This window comes from Anopheles funestus, chromosome 2RL (genome assembly GCF_943734845.2).
Source record: "Anopheles funestus chromosome 2RL, idAnoFuneDA-416_04, whole genome shotgun sequence".
Taxonomy (NCBI): Eukaryota; Metazoa; Arthropoda; class Insecta; order Diptera; family Culicidae; genus Anopheles; species Anopheles funestus.
In genome coordinates, this window is record NC_064598.1 from 99,243,129 (window position 1) to 99,262,635 (window position 19,507).

At 43.3% G+C, this 19,507-nt stretch overlaps 2 protein-coding genes across 2 annotated transcripts in view; one reads left to right on the forward strand and one right to left on the reverse strand.

The window, feature by feature from the left end:
• The first annotated feature begins 234 nt into the window (after positions 1-234).
• LOC125763529 (general odorant-binding protein 45-like) lies at positions 235-4,270 on the forward strand. Its single transcript, XM_049426805.1, has one exon. The coding sequence runs from the start codon at positions 2,208-2,210 to the stop codon at positions 3,174-3,176; it is 969 nt and encodes a 322-aa protein (XP_049282762.1). The 5' UTR covers positions 235-2,207; the 3' UTR covers positions 3,177-4,270.
• A 3,089-nt stretch (positions 4,271-7,359) lies between these two features.
• The window catches only part of LOC125763384 (nuclear hormone receptor FTZ-F1 beta), a 30,934-nt gene continuing 18,786 nt past the window's right edge, over positions 7,360-19,507 (reverse strand). The window contains exons 3-9 of the mRNA XM_049426519.1: positions 12,604-14,338; positions 12,312-12,523; positions 11,887-12,242; positions 11,569-11,805; positions 11,355-11,504; positions 11,019-11,276; positions 7,360-10,941 (exon numbers count right to left, since the gene is read on the reverse strand). Coding sequence (XP_049282476.1) covers positions 10,852-10,941; positions 11,019-11,276; positions 11,355-11,504; positions 11,569-11,805; positions 11,887-12,242; positions 12,312-12,523; positions 12,604-14,156 — 2,856 coding nt within the window. The 5' untranslated portion in view covers positions 14,157-14,338 and the 3' untranslated portion in view covers positions 7,360-10,851. The remainder of the gene's footprint in view (positions 10,942-11,018; positions 11,277-11,354; positions 11,505-11,568; positions 11,806-11,886; positions 12,243-12,311; positions 12,524-12,603; positions 14,339-19,507) is intronic.

Here is a 19,507-nt window from a genome sequence, read left to right on the forward strand (position 1 = left end):
GAAGAAAAGCATATATGAAGCGATAAATAATTACTTATGTAGTCCATGGTTATATAAAGGGTTGTAAATCAGGTTTTTTTCTGAATTTATGATATCGGATTAGGAAAAGCTCTAAAGCTATCTAATAAATAAACCTATTATTGTAAGATGTTTTCTCTTCTTCACAGAAGTCACACAAATATAACTTCTGAGAGTCATTTCATTTCAGTCATTTTTCATTAAGTACAGCAAATTATGCCACTAGAACCAGAGATCTAGGACTAAGTTAGTCCACAGATGTCGTCCAACAACTCCTGAGAAATTCAATATAATTCAAATCTTAATCTTCAACACTAGACATTCGCTACTCCTTTAGCTGTGCCTTTATGAACCACGTGGTCACAAGGCCATAGTAGAAAAAAAGGAAAAGAGCTAGCAGCGAACTGGCAGCGTTCCAATAAAATACGTGTCTAACCTTAAATTAAATCAACTGTTTACCCTGTAGTACTACACAACAGCAAAAGGGACACGGAAAGGCCGAGATGAGGCTGCCCACGCAAAAACTAAAGAAAGAAGAAAATATCCCCAAAAAAAAACCTCGTTGCCAAGATATTTTTTAATAAAACAACAAAACAAAATATGATTTCCCGGGGTAACAAACGAACAGTACCAAACCTCCTTGTGCGGCACACAAATTATGCAAATTATCAACGCACCATCAAATCTCACGGACACTGTTAGCTTCGGGGGGTTGTGTGTGGTTTCGTGATCGCCACCATACTACCAAGCGCATTTAAATGACTTGAAACAGGAGGACCTTTTGCAGTCTGATGCCACAAGCTCGATCAAGCGGTAGCTTAAAATTCCCATCCCACGATCACATACGCGCGCGCGTGGCATTCGAACTGGAAACAATTTATGGCAGAAAGTTTAATATTATACAACGCCTGGTTCACCCGGTTCCGGTACTCAACCGGACAAGCGGACGTTGATTTGTTAACATTAATTTGCACAACAAATAGGTAGAAACACCACAGAGAAACACACAAAAAAAGAGTATCTCTGGTTCAAAGTTGGTGCGATAATCGGTACGTAAAAGGTTATCAGCAAGAAACGTAACAAACGATAATCTTAAACTACACCGAAGCAAGTCTCCACAATCTGTAGCTGTGTTCGGAAACAATTTGAGTAGTGAGGTCGTAAAATAGGGCAGAAGGCACCACAGCACAAAACCCAAATGCCTAGATTTATCTTCCCTAAGTGAAGAAGATAAAAGGTAGTCCCGTAAAATGGTTCTTCCATTAAAAGTAATCGTACCCGCGGACGCACACACCATCGACAGGTGGGAAACTGTTAATCTCGCAACATAATTCCTATCTTTCAGCATTTTTTCTATTTCCCAGGGTTGCTCCAGAAGGGAAGTAGCATCAGTTCAGTTTCTTCTAGTTCTGCTTTTTGCCACAGTTTTCCCTTAAGTTCTTTAAAACTCACACACTACACACTTTATGCACCGTTAATTTAATATCTTCCAACAAAAATCAGCTAACGCATTAATCGAAAGGTGGTTCTCCCCACAAAGGTAATCTAAATGCCTAAAGCTTACACGAACTGTTAATGCACACTATTACAACTGATAGCAATACATTCACCAAAAACAGTCGTATCTCCAAAATTTTGTCTGTTTTTAGTTTTTAAAACCATTTCACCCCTCTATTCGTAGGGAGAGAGAGAAAGTGCATGCAGCAATTGCATCCGCATTTGATGCCGAAGAAGTGCACTCTCCATTCCGGTAAATAAAAAGTAAATAAAACCTGTTTATGTTTCCATTTTACTTACATTTCTCTTCCAGCTATCTTAAAATCAACCCGATTCGGATGGCCAATCATTTACAAATGACGCTTTCCAAATGGGTAATTTGTGATACACGGGTCGCGCGCTACGTGACCGGGTTTCATACGGACGGACTAACACGTCTCGGACACGAATTGATCACGTTCACGTGGTTCACGGGAATTAACCGACCCGGCGTGCTAGGTTACCCGGGTTTGGATAACGTTCGTGACCTCTTCAAACACCCACCCCTCTCCAAAAACACCGGGAAGGTCATACAAGATGCATGAACGTGATCTTCATCCATAAGGGCGGACGTTAGACGATCGTATATATAATGGGGTTGTCGGATCGGAACGGAGACATCGAACAAGTGAAGGAACAAAACCTGTACTAAAATGTGCACTAAACGTACCATCGGTCTAATTGGGTTGATGTGGTTGGCATGTGTAATGTCGAACGTTGAAGCGAATCCTACTCCGAATTGTACCGTCACAACCTTTGACGAAGCTCTTCAGGAATGTGCCATACAGCTTGGAATACCCTCGATTCGGCTGGAGAAGGAATACAAGCTCCTTCTCTACCCAGCCGACCGCGATAGTATGTGTTTGGTGCGATGTATGGGTGTTCTGTTGCGCTTTTGGAATGATACTACAGGAATAAGGGAAGCAACGATTCGTCAGTACTATCAACCGGCACCGGAAGATCATTGCTATCAGAACCGTACCCGTATCTGTCTGGATGCGTTGGAACCTAGCGTGACGGATGTTTGTGAACGAGCACATCGTTCGTTTCTGTGCTATCACCAGCAGTACGGATATCTGAAGAAGGACGACCGTTACATACCCAAGACGGCACTCGAGATGAAGCAGATCCAGCAGGATTGTTTGGATATGTTTGGACTCTCACCGCACAGGTTGGACCAGTACCAAGATGGACACTTTCCGGATGATCCCGAAACGCAATGTTTTGTACGGTGCGTTGGATTGAAGACGGGACTGTACACCGATCAGCATGGACCGAATGTAGAACGGTTGTACATCCAGTGTGACTCCTGTGCCGATGAGACTGTATTTCGTGAACGTGCGAGTGAGTGTATTGCGGCACAAAGACGACACAAGCTGAGCAAATGTACGGCTGCCTATCGGACACTGTACCAATGTTTCCGAGACGATCAACTTGATCTGTATGCGAGCATCACAACAACGAAGGTCCCAACTACTAAGGGTCCTACTAAAACTACCACCAACAGTGGTCCGAATGTGATACCGGCCCTATCTGTAAGGGAAACTGGTGAATCACACCTACATCTAATACCTCCACAGATTCAGATCATTCTAAAGACTCTTTACAATGGAAAGTTTTGATTTTAAAGTATTTAATTGTGCTGAAAAAATTATATTTTTTTATTTATAAAATACTCTCAAATTTACACAAAATTTGGAGCATGATTTTATAGAACAAACTCTCTCAATAAATTTGTATTTTAGATTATTTATTGATAGTGTTAGTGAAAAAAAAATTTGTCCACTTTTGAGTAATAAACGTCTTCTCCAACATATCTCCTCTTGAGGTAGTATATTTTTTTTTAATTTACAAAATAAAAACCCATGGGAAGATCGGACCGAAAATGGAAAGTGGATGAGAACATTTAAACCATACCATTTTCCACATCACAACCCCAATTAAGACACCCTCACCCACCCTCTCCCCCTCCGGCTCTTGATCAAACACCAAAGCTTTAACTCATCTCCCAAAAAAAAAGGAAAATTCCATTTTTCCCACCATTTTCCACCCCGCGGTTCGCGGTTCGGCAGCTTGGCGTCCAAGCGAGTCGTGTTGCCTGTTTCGTGCGCCACCTTGCGCGCGCGAGAGATGTAGTAGCCCTCCATCGTCCGTAATTAAAGAGCGGTGAACGGCGAATTGCGAATTTTGAAACCAACCCGAGCACGGAAAGTTTCCCAAAAAAGGTGAAACAAAACAAAACAAAACCAAAAAAAAATAATAACAACTATCGCGTTTCGTTCGTTCGTGATCGATCACGTGTTGATAAGTTTGGTGTGATGAAACTATGTTTTGGTTTCTTATTTTAAACATTTTTTGGACTTAGGATAGATTTTTAGCTTGGCATCGCCATGGAGTGATATTATTATTATTATTTAATGGTTTTGTTTGCCAAGCAAATCGTTTCAATTGGGTTGTTGAGATAAGACACGGTAGCAAGTGCATACAAATCCCGGCAGCTTAGATAACAGAGCCGTGATTGCGCTTACTGGTAGATAAGAAAAGCGCTAGTAAAAATGTCAACCCGCATTATACGTACAATTGCTTCTTAAGGGCTTATCGGCAAGAGATAACGAACCGTTTTTTGTGTTACTTTTGGTTAAACAATTGTCGGTTAAACAATTGTCGTATCCGCAAAAGGACCGTTTGGAGACATTTTTTTAAAATTACGATTTTAATTGTACAGGGTGGCATCGTAGAAGTGATACACTTTGTAAATTTAATTAAAATTGAAACCCGATATCATTTTTCTTCGAAATCGATTGAAATAACATCTATTAGTATTAAACTTGCATTTTACTTAATTTATTTCAAATCTTTCGCCTTTGCACTTGATAACGGCCCGTAGGCGCTGTTTGAAGTCGTTGCAAGCCGCACGCACAACTTCATCCGGCATTTCGTCCCATATCTTCAACAACCGCCTCTTGAATCCGTCCAAATTCAGATGTTTGACTTCACCCAACTTTCCTAGCATGTATCCCCATGTGCTGAAGTCCAACGGGTTCAAATCCGGAGACGCAGCTGGCCATTCCGATGCACTGATGAAACATGGCAAATGCTCCTTGCACCACTCCTGAACGATCGAAGCCTTATGGGCTGGAGCTGAATCCTGTTGGAAGCAAAAACTGTCGTTGCCAAAAAGCTTCTTAGCGTATGGTTTTAAGTGGCCTTGCAGAACGTGTTCTAAATAGTATTCCTTGTTGATCTTCACGCCTTTATCGATGAATAAAAGCGGTAACTTCCCTTTTGTCGAGATAGCTCCCCAAACCATCACCGATGACGCATTTTGATACCGTTCGACTGCTCTTTTATCTGCTGGTATATCCCGAAGAGATGCTCCATAAACACGATCGTTCTGCTTATTCAAGGGTGCCTCCAATGTGAACAGTTTTTCGTCCGAAAAGATGATGTTATGGCCAGCGTGCGTCTTCAGCAGCAAGCGAGATCTGGCAACCCTGTCGGCAATATTTTTGCTGGTTAAACCGTGAATTTTCTGTTTTTTATACGGTTTGTTGCCTAGATCCTTTTTCAGAATGCTTTGCATGGCAAAGTGGCTCATATTCATTTCACGCGCCATTTTTCTTCCCGAGCGAGCTGGATTCCGTCGTATTCGTTCCTTTACCGCTTTGATCACCGCTGGAGTTCGGACTGTCCGTTTTTTGCCCGGTTTCTTCTTTGGAACAATCGTGCCTGTCTCCTCGTACCGCTTGATGGTCCGGTAGACGAATAATCTGCTTAACTTGAGATGAGACAGTTTCTGCCTAATCTGAATGTTTGTCAAACCTTGCAAATGTAAAATTTTTACTTGTTCGCGACTTGAATCCATTGTAGTTTACTAAAAAATTGAATCAAACACGAAGTAAACGGTTTGCACATTAACAGTAAACAAGTTTATCTGTCAAAATATACCCATGTGTTTGACATACAGTGATAGTAAACACAATACAGGGGCTCTCAAATAAGTGTATCAGTTCTACGATGTCACCCTGTATTTTAGTTTGTGCGATCTCTTTCTTGATCTCATAACCTTACCTTTTGATCAGTTTCCTGCTGCCACAAACAGTATCCTGCAGCGTTCAACCGCGTAGACTTCGGTGTTTCTTCGTACCAAACAAACGCGATCAAAAACACGCACGACAACTTGCGAAACAAATCCTACGCTTTGCTCGGCCGATCTTTCCTTTAGCCAAATTTCGACTACACTCACAACAAATTTTCTTCTTTCTTCGCGGGACTTTCTTAACGGCACCGAATTTTTCCTTGCCAAAAACACCACTTTCCGCACGCACCGCACCCAAAGCTTTTCACATCCTCTATTTCAACCTTTTTTTTGTTGTTGCTCCGTTCCCTGCTGCACCTTCTGGAGGCGCGCCAACTTTCACTTGCTTTTCCACACGCGTTTCGCGCGTACACAAACGCACACTCACACACTTTGCCCGATTAATGCTCTGACTGCTCGGTACCGGAAATATTAAGCTGCAATGTTAGCGGGGGGATAGAAAAAGGGGAACAAATTACTAAAAAGGTGAAAATAGAAACTACCCTACCACGGGGGGAGGAAAACCGGGTTGGTAGTGAATGGATTCCAGGGTTCGATTGGTTTATGGGAGATTAAGGACAAAAGGACACGCAAACTAAACAACTGCTCCAACAGAGAAATCAGCAGCACAGCACACACTTATTGGGGGCTAAAATTTTGGTTTGTTTACAAACTGCACACTAAACACGTCGGAAAAACCGAAGAAGGCAAAAAGTGAGGCCGACGGTGGGTTTTCCCGGGAAAAGCCTTAGCCCAGAAATTATAGGTTCCGTTCCTCCTGCAAAGTGTTCACTTTTCACTCGCATTTCCCACCATAATAGCGAACCCGGCGAAGCATTCCGTGTCGGAACTCACGTGTATTGTGATGCCACTGTTTCCGCAAAAACCGAACGAAACCTTATTTTCCACTTGCAGATTTAGGAAAATTACGGAAATGGCTGAAAATAGCGCGAGCGCGACACACGCACGTCCACTCTCGTTGGTTGTTTGTTTTGTTTTGATTTTCATCGCTGTCACTGTTGAACGTCAAATGGGATGCAGTTTTGACCTGATGTATAAATCCCATAGTGTGCTATGGTGGTGTGTTGTCCGATTCTAGCCCATAGTCGTGTGACAAACAATGCGAGACAAGGAAGACAAGGATGGAAAGAGAAGAATAGTGTTTCTCTTTCGAAATTAGTTAATCTTAAATTTTGCGGCAGTTAAGAATAGTAATAATAATTAGATGTTTTAAATGCATTTTTAATAAATAATAAGTAATTTTGAATAATATTGGGCTTCTGTAGTATTTCAAAATAAAATATTCTCAATAAATATTAGTCGACGAATTCCTCAAGAAAATGGGATTGTGTATGAACTAAAGTACACTCAAAATTGATTTTCAACAAAAATCTTTTATGAATTATAAGTTATATTAATAAACACTATGATTTATTGCAGTCGTAATAATTAAAATTCAAATTTACGGTAAGTTCAAAGGTAGACACGTGCGATGTACAATTTTCGAACACTCAACATTCGAATTCAAATGTCGATATAGTCCAACGGTTTTTTGTTCCTTCTGAACTTCTTGGTTAGTTAATAAATACTTTTACATTATGTATAATTTGAGACAAGAATTAAAAAAAATGAAATAAATAAATAAATAAACAAGTTAGATTGACAGTGTGACATTACTTCAGCTTTTAGCAAAATTTCTTTCCAGTAAAACCATCTCCACCATCCACTTTACATTATAAAGTATAATTTTATTCAAAAAATTCTCCATCTCATGCTGTCTGCCTGTTGTGTGGATTTGTGTATCGGTGTAATCTTCTTACTTGTTTCCCCTTTTCCTTTAGCTTTGCTCACCCGTGTTAGAAATTAATGTTTTATGCAGCTACTCCATTCCGCTCGGCACTTATAAACATGTTCAGATGCTGCAGCTATTTCGCACGAAACAAACGTGCATGTTCGAGCATCAAAATTAATCATTAGTTTAAGTACAAAATCATGCACATTAATTACCAATCTCCTGGCCAACGGAAAATTATTTGTTCGAACGGACAACAATTAAAGTTTGCCACTCCAACACTTCACTTAAACTCATCCCCAAACAGCAAAACAAAAAAAGTTAGACATTCAACATAACTTTTGGGCAGGAAATAAAAAGAGTTTCACTTAAATACTGTGTAGTATATCGAAAAAAAAAATCAACACTCCCAACTACCTTCTCACACCGGGTGGCCATACGGAGTCTGCTCGGTACGATAGATATTTTCGCTAGTTAGCATAAGAATGGAATGGAAGGACCGTTCGTCCTCACCGTTCTTCGCTGTATTGATTCCGGGTTTTTTTTTACAGTAAATTTGCATCTATCAATATTTGCTTTATGTATATAAGTAGCTGGTATAATTTGCTATATAATTTCCTCCTGCTGTGCCGCATACTGGCACGAGTTCGCAATATTCGTACGTTCGAGGCGTTTTAAACGACGAGAGTTATTCATTCTACAAAGGTAAAAAAAAATTGAAAACAACTGTAAAACAAAACCTCCCGCTCCAAAAGAGCCACAAACACTCGAAATCGTCTTAAATGCTAAACGAGACAAAAACAAAATCATAAAATATTCCTTCCAATCTTCTCACGGAAAGTGGCCATGCAACCTCTTAAAACTGCCTTTAATAAGACATTATCCATCTGCACTACTGCACGGCTCTGGTTTAATATAATTAAGTCGATCACATTTTTGCTGTTTTTGAATTTTTCTTTTGCCGATGTGTATGTATGCATACATCGCAGATACAAAGAAGAGTGCTAAAGCATATCAAGGCAAATCGTTGTCGAGCTTATTCGAAAAAGGAAATAAAATGGTGATTCATTTGTTTTGTTTGTTTGTTTTTTACAAGTTCACACCCTTTGTTTCAAACTACGGTTTAACACATAATGTAAAAAATGCCATTTTTTATCCTTCTTAAGGACATTTGCTTTTCCAGCTGAACGTTCCCCCTTTCAACTCCACTCTCGCTGCTCATGAAAACTACGTAAGGAAAGTACGCACGTCTTGAATTTTTGAGTGATGAAAAGTAAAGATTTTCATCCGAGTATTGCACTAAGAAGAAATAAGGGACAATTCCAACGGATGGAAATGAAATAAAGGTGCCCCGGATGACCCGGAGCAGAAGAAATTAATAATAGTGAAAAACAAGGTTCGTTTCATTAAAAACATACTAAATAGTAAAGAGTAAAAAAAAAACACCACTGGAAGCAATAATAGTACGCACGAATTTTTAAAACTCACCATGCGAACGAACTTATGACTTAAAATGATAAACTAACCACACTAAACAATGTATTGCCACTACTCAAGATTAGCATGTGTGTGTGTTTGTATATGTGTGCTGTTGCATGTAAGGAAGCTTTGTCTCTTCTTAAAGGAAATAAAACAGAAATCCGAATGTAACCGGCATCCGGTTCGACCATAAAGACAAAAACAAAAGCTTATGACGATCTCGTCTCGTCGCCCCATTTCTTATGTACAATTTCCACCCTAATCAGCCATTCAACTGTATTCTTTTGCCAAACGGAAACCGACAAAAGAACGGAAAGCTGATCAGGTTTCTGGCGCGTATCTGCTACTTCTCTATCTGTCTATTTCGCTTATTAACTAGTTTAATTAATTGCTCTATTTGCTAAAAATTTCAGTCATTTTATGCTTGTTTTTTTTTCTTCATTTCGATTTATCTTTTCACTTTTTGTGGTTGTTGTTGTACGCAATGTGTGTGCGCGTCTCCATGTTGGTGGTTTCTTAAATACCTCGATAAAGATCCATTCTAGGTTACATCCGAAAAAAGAAATTTGTCCTGCCAAAATACAAATTTTCCCCTACACTTACACACACACACGCACATAAAGTACAACCCGCTCATTAGTTAGTGGGAAAAGGAATAGCCTTTTTCCAACTGATACGGGGTGTGAGTGTTTGGGATTTACTTTTTTTTGTATCGGGGATGTAATCAGGTGTTTTATGTTTTGTTTGTTTATTAACTGCGCAAAGAAAGGCACACTCTTTCAGCTACAATTTGCGCACAGAGACATCCTCTTTCTCGGTGGTAATTAGATCGATCGAGTATATTGACCTCGACTCCCTCACTGGTGAGCGGATCTGCTGTTGGCATAGAATTTGATTATCGAAATTAATTCATTTACCTTTTAAGATATCGATTGGTTCGTTAAAAAGTTTAGAATGTGTTTGCCTGTTTACAATACGAACTTTTTTTTCTCTCTTTTTTGCGCAATACAACTACTGCAAAATGGAAACCATGGTGTTGTTGTTGATGTTTGTTTTTTCTTGTCTTAAATTAACATTTCAATCCTTTTTAATGCACAAACTTTTGTTTCAGTGCACAATCTCGTCTTTCAGTAGCGACGGGGAAAAACATGCGTCACGAAAGCAACAAAACTGAACACTTGTTTTGATTTAGTAACGAACAAACGGGCAAATATATAACAGCAGGCAATAAAGTTGAAAATTAAAAACGATTCACTATGGGATGTCTGTCACCTGACACACTGCTAACTTAGGGGGCTAGCTAACTACTATCACTATCAACTTAAATCAAGTAAACGCTATACCGTGCGGCACTCACATTCCCACTTACGAGTCGCTTCTGAACATCAGCATCAATCAAACAATGCGTCGATATTGTGTGTTTTGTGTGAATTAAAAAAAGGTAGAATCTACCCCAAGCTTCAGAGTAGTTTCCATAACTATTCACGTACACTAGCAACTAATCAGATATCAAGAAAATAAAATTCTGCTCTATTTTTTGTTACATTTCCCTACTACACTGTGTATGTACTGTTTGCTCAAGCGGCACTAAACAGAACAGTTCCTCGGAAGCCCCTTATACTATGTGTGAGTGTGTCAGATAAACAAAACATTACAGAAAAAACATAACTTTTACATTACTAAGCTAAGCTTATAGCGACAAACACTCCGGATGAGTGTAGAACAGTAATGTTTTCGCTAAACAAAAACGAAATCGATACTAAGACGACAGCATCCTGATGTAAATACGGCGAACAGGATAATTACTACGATGGACTTCGGTCGTTGTTCCTGGGCTCAAGGGTGTTCCAGCACCCCTGCTTTTGGTTACGAGGAATCAGCATATACACGCATATATCCGATGTCGTAAACAATTTGAGGCACAAACGCAGCGAAACAAGTCTTGTGTTCAGTGCTCTCCACGGAGCAGTTCCATTAGCAGATTAAACGAAGGTTCTTCGCCATCTTTCGGTTTAATTGTGAGCATTTCCTTACCAACCTGAAACAAAGATGGCGGTTTAGTATATTGTATATTCTAGTATATATGTATCTGTGTGTATAGGTGCTAACGCTCACCTGACATGTGCGCTGTAGCTCGGGAATGCGCAACAGTAGCTCGCCAAACTTGGCCGGTGACTTGGGATAATGGGCCAGTGTATAGGCTTGCAGTGCCTGCAATGCCTTCTCCTGGCTTGTCCGCACCTTTTCTGATTCCTTCAGTTCGGAAGTGTCCGAAGAGAGCAACACGATCACCTTCATCGCAACGTACTCGTACCGATCGACACGCAATCGTCGTAAGTGATCAGTTAGATTTAACATCCGTTCAATACACGTCTGGCGGAGTTGAGGAGTAGAGAATAGAGTCTTTTAGTCGATACTCTTTTTAATATGTCATCAAATCAATTAAATTACCTGCAAACCACTGTTCTTAACCTGTTCCAACGTGATCGACTTACCGAGAGAAATTTTAATCTCACCCGGTGTCGAGATCGAACGGTAGCAGCATGAAAACAGCAACAGCTCACACCAGGAATTGATCAGCAGACAGATCTGATCATCGATCTGCAATGGGAAAAGAACAACGATTACTGAATGCTTACCCCAAAAAATGCTTCCCAATACGTACGGAAATGTGCTTAAATAGTGGCAGACTTTTGCACCACTTGACAATCTTGTACAGTCGGTGGTCGGCAATGTTACAGAGGTTAGCGATCAGATCGGGGCTGCTGTCGGACGAGATGCCGGCACTGGAAAGGATTGGGTTGTTGGCGATCGTTGTGCTGCTTACGTTCGTTGCGGGTTGATTGAGTCGGGCCAGTTCCTGTGCATTATACTGCCACAGAGGTTCAACGTCCATAATTTCCTGCAGGAGATACAAGTCGGCGATCATAGCATCAGACATTCTTTTTCGCTCAAGCCACAAATGCTGAACAATATCTCATACCTGTAACAGAACTGGAATGCCTGGTTGCATATGGTTAGCTCCACTGGAGCTGCTGCCACCGTCCGAACCGGGTCCGTTGCCTATTCCGTTCATTACACCGCTACTTCCACCAATGGATCCCGATCCGACCATCATCATACCACCGTCCGGTGGTTCCATCTTCATTTGTTGACCTCCGCCAACTCCTGGACCTCCTCCAACGTACGGTGACCGTACCGTTCCACCGTACTGGAACGGTCCCGCTCCTGGAGAGTCACCCGCTTGCATTCCACCGCCTGCGTTTACCAACGGTCCTGGCAAGGTGTATGAGCACTGGTATGTCGAGCGTCCTCCACGTGTTCGATCCTCCCGAATAGCTGCAACGCAGATACATCGAAGTTTTAGTCAAGCAGAATGAAATCAATCACCTTTAGATCCTGTCTTACCTTCCAGCTTCATTCCCTTCTGAAGGCACTTCTCGAACCGGCAGGCGGGACACTTTTTGCGTGTCGCTATCGTCACCGGACAGGCCGCCCCCCTAAGGCACACGTAGTTCTTACGGTTCTGCACCGTACGCTTGAAGAAGCCCTTGCACGACTCGCACGAGAAAATGCCATAATGGAAGCCGGATATCTTATCGCCGCAAATGGGACATGGACTGTAGGGTGGGAAAGAAAAGCGACCATACAGACATTAGACATTTGGGTATTAAGCGTGGCTTACGGAGACTTCACCTACCTGTTGATAAGCTGCTGCCGAGATATACCAGGCGAAGGCAAATGGTCCCCTTCGTAGAGGGGTTCCTCCTGGGCTGCTGCCGCTGCTGCTGCTGCCAACTGTTTGAGGGCCTGCTGCTGCTGCTGCTCGCTGTCCAGCATCGGTTTGTATAATACTGAGTGATGCAACGGTGACCCATTGAACGATGCACTACCTCCCCCGCTGCCTCCACTCCCTCCACCACCACCGCTGGCGAATATATTGTGCCGGCCCTGGATAGGCGAGTGTGTCGGACTAAACTCGGAGCTGTACGAATAGCAGCTGCTGTGTGACGCGTCACTATTGTTTCGGCTAAGCGATGGCGTGTACGGTGCATGGCGGGATGTAAGTGGCGATTGGCTCGGCGAACTGTGCGTGTACACCGAGTGGATGGCTGAATCGGGGCTGGGATTCGCGGGCAGTAGGGTAGTCTTCGAGCGTACCAGCAGCGGCGAATGGATCGCACTTGGTGGCAGTGCATTCCCTCCACCACCCGGATCGCCCACACCGCCCGGCGGTAGTTCGTACTTTAGATTTATCACATCCGGCAGTCCCTTCTTCATCGCCGATGTTCCGGCCGCCGAAGACGTTGGAATGTTGGTGGAGTTACCGAGACTGGATACGTTGTACGCTAGTCCAGGATTGATCAGCGGAAGCCCCGCTTCCGGTTTGATCATCAGCCGATTCGGTAACGGTGAGTTGCTGGAGCTGCTACTGCCGGTGTTGCTGCTGCTGTGCGGATTTCTTATCGTTCCCCCACCCTGACTGTTTCCATGGGAGGAAAGGTTGTAACAACCGACGGTACTGTTACTGCTGCTACTGCTACTATTGCTGGAAGCGGTGAGTGCTAACGGTTCCGTAATACCCGGCCCGGACGTAGGTGGTTCGATGTCAAGCTCTTCTTCCCGCTTGGGCACTATCATGGCGATCGGAGACGGATCGATCGGGGCGATCATCAGCTTACCAGCGCCGTTCGAACTCGAGCTCGAGTTTTCGTTGTCCACCAGCATCGGTTCCTCCGGTTCTGACAGTTCGCCCTCCCAGGACATTGGTCGCGGAAGGCTCTTACTGGCGCTACGTTCCTCGCGCATATTAACACCGTTCGTTAGTGCTGCTGCGGCTGTCTTCTCAATGTTGGACAACTCCGTATCGGACTCATCCGACTCTTCCATCTTCGGCACGGTGATGCGTATTCCACCGCTCACGTTTCCAAAGATGCCACCGGTCGACATCGCTACCGGACTGCCACCGGAACTACTACCCGCAGCAGTCGTCGCAGTTGTACTAGAGCTGCTATTATTGTTCACATTATTACTGCTCGCCATGTTGCTGCTGCTGCTGTTGTTGTTATTGTTGTTGAGGCTGTTATTATTGTTGTTGTGTTTGATCGCCGCCACAACACCGCTCACGTCCAGCGGCAATCCGCTCATACCGCCATCGTCACAGTTGATCGTCGTCACGGACACGTTTCCTCCGCGTGTCGTCACAGGTGTACCACCGCCTCCGTTTATCTCGGTCGATGTCATAATTCTCATTGATTGTCTGCTGCTTCACGGTTTCACGGGTCCGTTATGGATTTACACCGAAGATGGATCGTGCTATATGGTTTTTTTTCCCCAATTTCTGGACGAGATGTATATCCGGTTACTACAAGCCTACCCGACTACACGGATGGCATTTTAATCGGCACAACTCGTTAAAAATGATCCACTCATTTCTGTAACGAAACAATAATGGGGGAAAAACATATTAATAGGTGGGGAGATAAACAAAAACTAGTGCTACATAATTTACTCTTTGGACCCTCATATTTCTGTGTTCATCAACGCACGCTTTCCGGCTTTCCTTATTGTTTGCGGGTATATCCTTTTTCTCAACACTTCCTTTTTTCAAGGGCACCCCATACAGGCACACGCATTCAAACATGGTTTTGATACTTTAAAAACAAATAAGCCCGGAAATACGAGTTCCACCCTCACGTCTACGTATCGGTGCAAGTGTGTGTATTTATTTACATTTTCGTCACCGTGTAATTGAGCGCGGCACTTCACAGCATCGCACTGTTGCAAACAAACAAGTTGCATCCCTTCGGTTCGGTTGATTTATGTGATCACACTTGCTACTTTCGCCCGCAGTTACCGTTTTCTTATCCACTCTACCATCCGAATACCGAACGCAAATGTCTGTCAGATTATTTCTCATTACCGCACAAACGAACTAACCAAACCACCAACAACGGTCGCTATCAGTAATGCGCAACGGAAGCGTGGTGGAAAATAGGGGTGGGTTAACCCACACGCATGAAGCAGCAGACGGCGAGCGAACACCAACACTCACGCACACACTCACACTCGCGCCGTCCATCCTCACGAGAAAGACACCACGACGACCTTCAGATATGTTGGATTCGTACGCAACGACCTTGCATGTGCGTCATCGCCCGTGTTGCACGCGTGGCACTAGTGTTGGTGTACCAAGCGATCTCGCTCTCTCTCTCTCTCTCTCTCTTTCTCTTGTCCATTCGCTCGTACACACACACACGCTCGTACGCGTGTTGTGGGGGGTTGATATTGGCGATGGTATTGGTGTGCATCCAAGCAAACTGAGGGGAGCTTCAATGAGGTTGAAATCAGCGTGTTTTGAGCGAATAAAAGAAACCAAAGAAAGGAGACGCATGGTGCTTTTCGTCGTATGTGTGAATTCCATTTTTTACACCCAACTTTTTTTATGCTTTTTTATGTTTTGCCGTATTACATCTACACCATACGTGTGTACGCATCATCGCGTAGACCTCGCGGCGTTACAACTCGCAAACATAACTAGCGGTTTCACAAACACTTCTACACGATTGTGCTCCCCAACATCATCATCATCACCATCATCAATTGCTCATCGTTTCCACATTGCACACATACTCTACCAGCAGGAAGCTCGTGTTACGTGTTGCTTGTTTTTGTGTGGAGCATTCGATAAGGGTAGATCGGTAAGGGAAGAGTGGAATCGTCTTTGTTGCTACCAAACAAAAACCCTCATTGCATCTCCACCCTTCTTTGCATCCCCCTAAATCCGGATGTGGAGTGCTCTGCTTCTCCATTGCTTGTGTTGTGCCGTGTTTGCTTATGTGTGTGAGTGTGTGTGTGTTTGGGCTCACAATCTATCTCCCCCATCTGCCCAGCCGTTCTGATTTCACACACTCTCACACAGTGGATTGGCCCCACATCATCATCACACACCGTCGTCACGCGAAGCCCTCAACGTGCTGCGCCGTTTCGGTGTTGTGCTGTGTTCGTTCATTTTGTTTGATGATGCTTTTTATCACCTTTTTTTTTGCTCGACTTTCCAACGGTAAAATAGAGGAGTGTACGCATTAAACGCTAGCTTACCAGAGCTAATACAAATCCAGTGGAGCACATTTAGAAGGTATATTTAAATTATTCGTAAAAATTAACACCTTTAGGGATGATAAATAAGAAAGTGAAATATCGTCACGATAAAATGGAAAATGATGTTACAGTTGTACAAAAAATATTAATAATAATCGAATTCATTACAACTTCTTATAAAAAAGGACAAAAAGACCAAAAAGGTAAAAATAACCCGAAACAGGGGTCGTTATGCAAAAGCACTATACAGGGATGATAAAGCATTCGTCTAGCATATCGTTCATGAGCTGTCTCATATGAATTTCACACATTATAATTTCCAAAACAATCATACTGCAAGGCTAAGCCGTCCTTCCTACGAGGTGTGTTAAAGACGAACTAGACACAGACCTACATTACTATCTGGTTTCACCTTCCAAGTCAACGGATTCTAATTATCTTTTGCCAACTCTTTCACCGACTTAATGTCATTTGGCACGGTGCTAAAATTGAGCACAAACACACACATACAAGCAACCCTGCGCTGGCGATAAAGGCGGAAATATTAACCACCCTCTTTAACCTCATTTTGTGTGCGGTGTGGGTTAAAATATAAATTTGTCAGAAGAAAAAAAATTCCTACGGGAAACAAAAATTGCAAAACATGGCCAACCTTCCTTTCTTAAACCCCCCCCCCCCCCCCCCCCCCCCAGGTGTGGTAATAGAGAAAGGTGGTTGTAGGGGCGCAATCTTTCTCTCCCCTTTTTTGCAAGGCCACATACGAATACAAATGGCGGAGCAGAATGAGAGAGGGAGAGAAAAAAAGGAAAGAGAGAGACAGGTTGTAATGATTATAACATCTTATTCCTCATTTTCTCTCCCTTTGAACCGGGAACGATAAAGTGGGACCACAACCTCGAGGTCGAGACGTGTGTGTCGAGTTGTCTTCCGCATTTTCCTGCTGCCATTTCATGGTTCTTTTTTTTTGTTGTTGTTTATCTTTACCAACACACACACTCAAACAAATGGCCGTAGAATGCCGGCAGACTAGGGACGCTCCACGGACGAGGGGACACATTCCTGCTTGCTCGCCCTCTCGCTTGCTGGGTGCGGAAGGTTCGTTCTTCTTGCACCTCAATTCTTCCTGTAAGCAAAAGATGGATCTCGCACCAAAAAAAAACACACCCCTCGCTCTAGCTTCAATGCCACCTATACCGGGAAGAGAAGGTCATTTCTCGTCAGTGGGGCACCAACTCTTCATTGGGATGATATGCTGCGTTGTGTGTGTGTGAGAGAGAGAGAAAGAGCGCGCGAATACTAACGGACGGGGGGGACAAGAAGATGTGAGTGAGAGACAGAGAAAGGGAGAAAAGAACCGTTAGGTTAGGTGGACCCGGTCTGTCCACTTCCCGAAAGTTCACCCAACCGGCACAAGGGTGTGCGATGGAGGTGCATGGTGGATTGTAGATCCAGGCAGTGGTGCTGGAACATGGTGGAGGTGCTCTAAAGCGGTACAAACCGTTTCAAGCTGTCATCCGGCGGATTAATCGGTGAGCGAAGTGAAGTAAAAAAAAGAGAAGAGAGAATGAGGAAGAATGCATCTCTAGAGGTGTGTGTATATGGGACCGGGTATGAAGAGGATAAAGATAAGTGGACACGAACGTGTTCCATAACCCAACAAACACCGACGAAAATTTCAAAATATTTAAAAATTTTTTTTTTTATTAAAAAGCATATAAATCATGTTTAAAATATAACATCCAAATTTTACTTCAGCCGCTTATCTTATCGGAGATCGTGTTTTTTGCTGGCGTTGATAAAAATGGTAACGAACTGTACGCGATCGAGGTGCAGCACCATTAATATTGCCCTTTTGCTAGAGAAGAAAACGACCTTATTCCATTGCTCAAAACACAAGCAAGCAGTATATTTTGTGTCAAAAGTCAAGCATCCTTCTGTCTTCTTGTAGCGACACAATCTTCTTTCGCGTCTCGAGCCGTGGGTGGATGGACTTTTACAAATCAAACAGCAAAAATCAATATACAGCGCAACCACAACCCCCGAAAAAAAAACACGACATAGAAGAAAGAAACAAAATCAACGACAATAAGGTGAGTAGTCACGCTTGGAATGGGGTGGGCGGAAGGGCGAACGCGGAACGTGGAGTTTTGGGTGCATTCGAGTGCAATCGGGATGTGCATGCAGGCGCACCCGACGAGTGTGCTCCATTGTTGTCTGATCGGTGAGCTGAAGTTTCGATGGATGGAGCGAGCAGGCGCGAAAGAAAGAGCGAGAAAAGCTAGGATAGAAATGATAGTTTAAAGTTAGCATAAAGCTAGTAGTGCACGCGCGTGCCTTTAGGGAATGGTAAAGGTGTCGGGGCAGGGTATGCATCTAGGGGAGGTTGGGATTAGGACAGACACAGACACGGTCGCGAGCAGCTAGAGCGTTCGTTTACCTTTTGTATCTCTTTTTATCACCTCCAACCCATCCATCGCAAGGGTTGGTAGAATATTGCACACGCGACGACCCAGACATACATCCGCTGCAGCATAGGGAGAAAGCGAGAAAGCGCGAATGGGATGCACGAAAGGCAAGATCCACTCCCAACACGGAAGAGGTCAACGTCGCCGTCTGGGGCGCACTCTCTCGAATGCATTTCGTTCGTTGTATACGTATGCATGTGTGTGTATGTCTCTCCCACAATGCACATAGATGCACATAGCGCATCGATCGTACGCCGGTTTCGTTTTATGTGACGTCAACGGCATTTAACCATCATGCCGCCTACACACGGGACAAAGTGCAACACGGCACTGCAACGGTTGCCTGTCAAAACATTAGTGTTTTTTCCTTCTTTTTGTCTTTTTCTCTTGCTTTCGTTATTTCGCTATCTATCTCGTTTTGTTCGTGTCATTCAGCGATCAGCGATCTCTTCATGATTTCATCCCACGGATAGACACACAAGGTTCATTATCGCACATTTTGGGGATGGAAACGGGGAAGAAGAGACACAAAAAAGGGAAGTACTTTTTATGTTGTTTTTTTTTAGTTTGTTAAATAAGAACAATTTTCCATAAACATAAACACTTAGAAGCCTTGGTTTTCTGTGTTGGTGATATGTACACCCGAGCGACGGAATGGACGGGTGCCTACTCATAAGAAAGACTCTTTAGGGACATATGTTACATCTTCCTCAACACCAGGCAAGTGATTACTAGACATTTGCTATAATACCTCACCATTGGTTCGGTTTGAGAAGGGAACTGAAAGTATGTGATCTTTGACCTCAAGATTAAGAAGATTGTTGTGTTTTTAATCACTCCTCGCTGGTACGAGAAATGTAGCATCAAATAGATTTACTCCCCTCGGGATGGCCCTAAAACTTGACCCCACCGGGTGTAGATGACCGGAAAACGGGCCCGAACCATTCCCCCCTTTTCCCATAATAAGAGCGATAATAGACAGTCGAACATAAGAACGCACACACGCACACACTTTGATGACCTTGCCGATGGCGGTAT